Source organism: Montipora foliosa, chromosome 10 (assembly GCF_036669935.1).
Source record: "Montipora foliosa isolate CH-2021 chromosome 10, ASM3666993v2, whole genome shotgun sequence".
NCBI classification, from domain to species: Eukaryota; Metazoa; Cnidaria; class Anthozoa; order Scleractinia; family Acroporidae; genus Montipora; species Montipora foliosa.
The window spans coordinates 13321290-13323789 of record NC_090878.1 but is presented as its reverse complement, the minus strand read 5'-3'; the positions used below and the strand labels follow the sequence as shown (position 1 = coordinate 13323789).

Here is a 2500-nt window from a genome sequence, read left to right as displayed (position 1 = left end):
GTCTTTAGATTGTTTATTTGAATTTAACAGTAGCTGACTTGCAGAAGAGAGTTAAAAAACCAGAGAATGCAAACACATTAACCAAAGACATTGACTCTTTGAAGAAAGGAATGGCAGATACTGGTGGGGAAATTACCGAACTTAAAGACAAAGTAAAACAGCTGACGCATTTAGCTGGGCAAGAACATGAGAAAGTGGAATTGCTGACAGCCAAGCTTTTTAACCTTTCAGTAAGTTTCCTTCCCTAGCAAACTCATGCCACAAGCTTCAGTTACTTTTAGACCTTGGCTTAAACTTGAAAATCTCACAAAAAGGTGGTATTGTATTCGCAACACTGCAAGACTGTGTATTAATTAGACAGGTGGTTGACACAAGGGTGAAAGGGATTTGATATGACCCTTGGGAAATGTCAGTTTTACTGTTTTTAGGGAACTTTTGCTAGTTTTAATATGACGTCAATGTATCCTATTGTAATCCTAAAATAATATTATTTTTCAGTTATTAGTGAAAGCCTGTTCTTGCATCTTTTTAAGGTGAAGGTTAAGTCTGCTACAAGCCTAGAAGGCCCATCAGGCTGGTACCTGTCTCCGATTTCCGTAGCATGAAGTGACTAGGAGTATTTCTACTCCTGGCCCTGGATGGGATGCCATTCCATCGCAGGGTTGCCCCCAGCATTAAATTCGCCAGTACCCATTGATACACCTGGGTGGAGAGAGGCACTGTGAGAGTAAAGTGTCTTGCCCAGGAAGACAACACAATGTGCGCGGCCAGGACCCGAACTCAGACCACTTGATCCAGAGTTAAGCGCACTAACCATGAGACCACCGCACTTCCCACTGTTGCATCTTTTTGCAGCTGGTTTATTACACTAGCTGTACATCTCCACTTCAGATAAACCTACATGTAAGCAATAAATTATTAAGGATCAAACACACTTAGCAAAAATAATTATTTAGTACTCAAAGTAATATTTTGATGATGCTTTCATACTAGGTACAAGTTGCTGAAATTATGGGACGACCAACACCCAAACCTCCTCAAAACACTGGCACTCCACCATTGATTCTACGAATGCCTGTTAGTTCAGATGAAAATACAAACTCTGAAGATAAAGTTTCCTTCAAGAATATTACTACAACCATTTCAGCTGTAAGTGATTTGAAGGCTGGGACTGACTTGGTCCTGTGGATGAGTTTACCATAAATTGACAGCAGAAATAATTTTGTGAATATTAAAAGTTGTTGATGAGGATGCTGTATACTATAGCAATGTTGACCAGGATACAATTTTTGGATTATAAGTTTTTTTAGTAATACACCAAGTCATTTCTGATTATTGCTTCCAGCCAACAGTCCAGCAGCAACACTACATTGTAATCTAGTAAGTGTTGACTTTCTGACTTGTTTTTGTATGTTTTCCCTTTGATTTTTATGCTAGGAGGTGGCAAGAGTCATGGGAATTGTGACAACTGTTAATAACACACTCACAAATAAAGTTGTGAAACTTAGGGATATAATGAAAAGTCTTCTCAAAGAAGTCCGAAAACATGTGGTAGGTAAATTTCTGTGAAAGATAAGTTGTGACAATGAAAACAGTGATTATTACATGTATATGACCCATGCATTAATTTGAAACTTGGGAGTGATCATGCATCAGGGATTTCTATGAAATTTGAAGTTGCAGCTGATTTGAGTAGAGTAACCAAGTCTTGTCAAAATTATGTGTGCATAATTATGATAATTTATTATCAACTTATCATGCACTTGAGAAGTTTGGCAAGCACCCAAGAAGTTACATATGTATCCACCCAATTTTATTGTTCTTTATTCTTTTTTTGTTCTTGTGTTCCTTAGTTTTTGAATGTGTCAGGTTTACATGTACACTGTACTTCCTCCTTATTTGTTTGCTGTTTTATGGCAAATAGGCCATCATAGGTGACTTGCAGACAAAGGTGTCACAGATGGTGAATCCTAACAATACTGATGTGGTGTTGGAAGATCATCATGGAGGCGACAATAAGGGTGTAGTTAATCAGCTCTTTAATTTGTCACATGATGTTTCAAAACTGTCTGAGGATGTAAGTGAACATTCAAGACAACTTGCAGAACTGGTATGTAATTTTGAAAAAAATGTTTTTTTTTAAACCTATTAGGTAATTTTCTTTAACAGAGAAAGAGGAAAATTCATTTCTCACTCTGGGGGTTACTGGTGATGAATTTTAATTTGCATTATTGTAATAATATTATTGTGGAAGGCTCTACTGGGCTACTGTCAACTTAACAAGAACCGAGACCCATTTGTGGCAATCAAAGTATGCATACATAGTACAAACTTCATTTTAAACCTACCTGCTGAGTACAGTCAAAGAGACCCCTAATTGATGCAAGAGCAGAGGGATTCTGTGTTCAGATTTAGTAGTCACTATCAGTGAAGCAGTGCAGTTTTGCACTGTGTATGCTTCAACTAACGTCATAAATAAATGTCTGAGGATAGCAGTCAA

The 2500-nt window shown here is 37.5% G+C and overlaps 1 protein-coding gene across 3 annotated transcripts in view; it reads left to right on the top strand.

Annotated features, from left to right (window-relative positions):
* Positions 1-2500, top strand: part of LOC137972965 (EF-hand calcium-binding domain-containing protein 14-like) — a 34118-nt gene that overhangs the window by 26037 nt on the left and 5581 nt on the right. For all 3 annotated transcript variants that reach the window (XM_068819654.1, XM_068819657.1, XM_068819655.1), the window contains exons 4-7: positions 9-230; positions 994-1149; positions 1438-1551; positions 1925-2110. In XM_068819654.1, coding sequence (XP_068675755.1) covers positions 9-230; positions 994-1149; positions 1438-1551; positions 1925-2110 — 678 coding nt within the window. The remainder of the gene's footprint in view (positions 1-8; positions 231-993; positions 1150-1437; positions 1552-1924; positions 2111-2500) is intronic.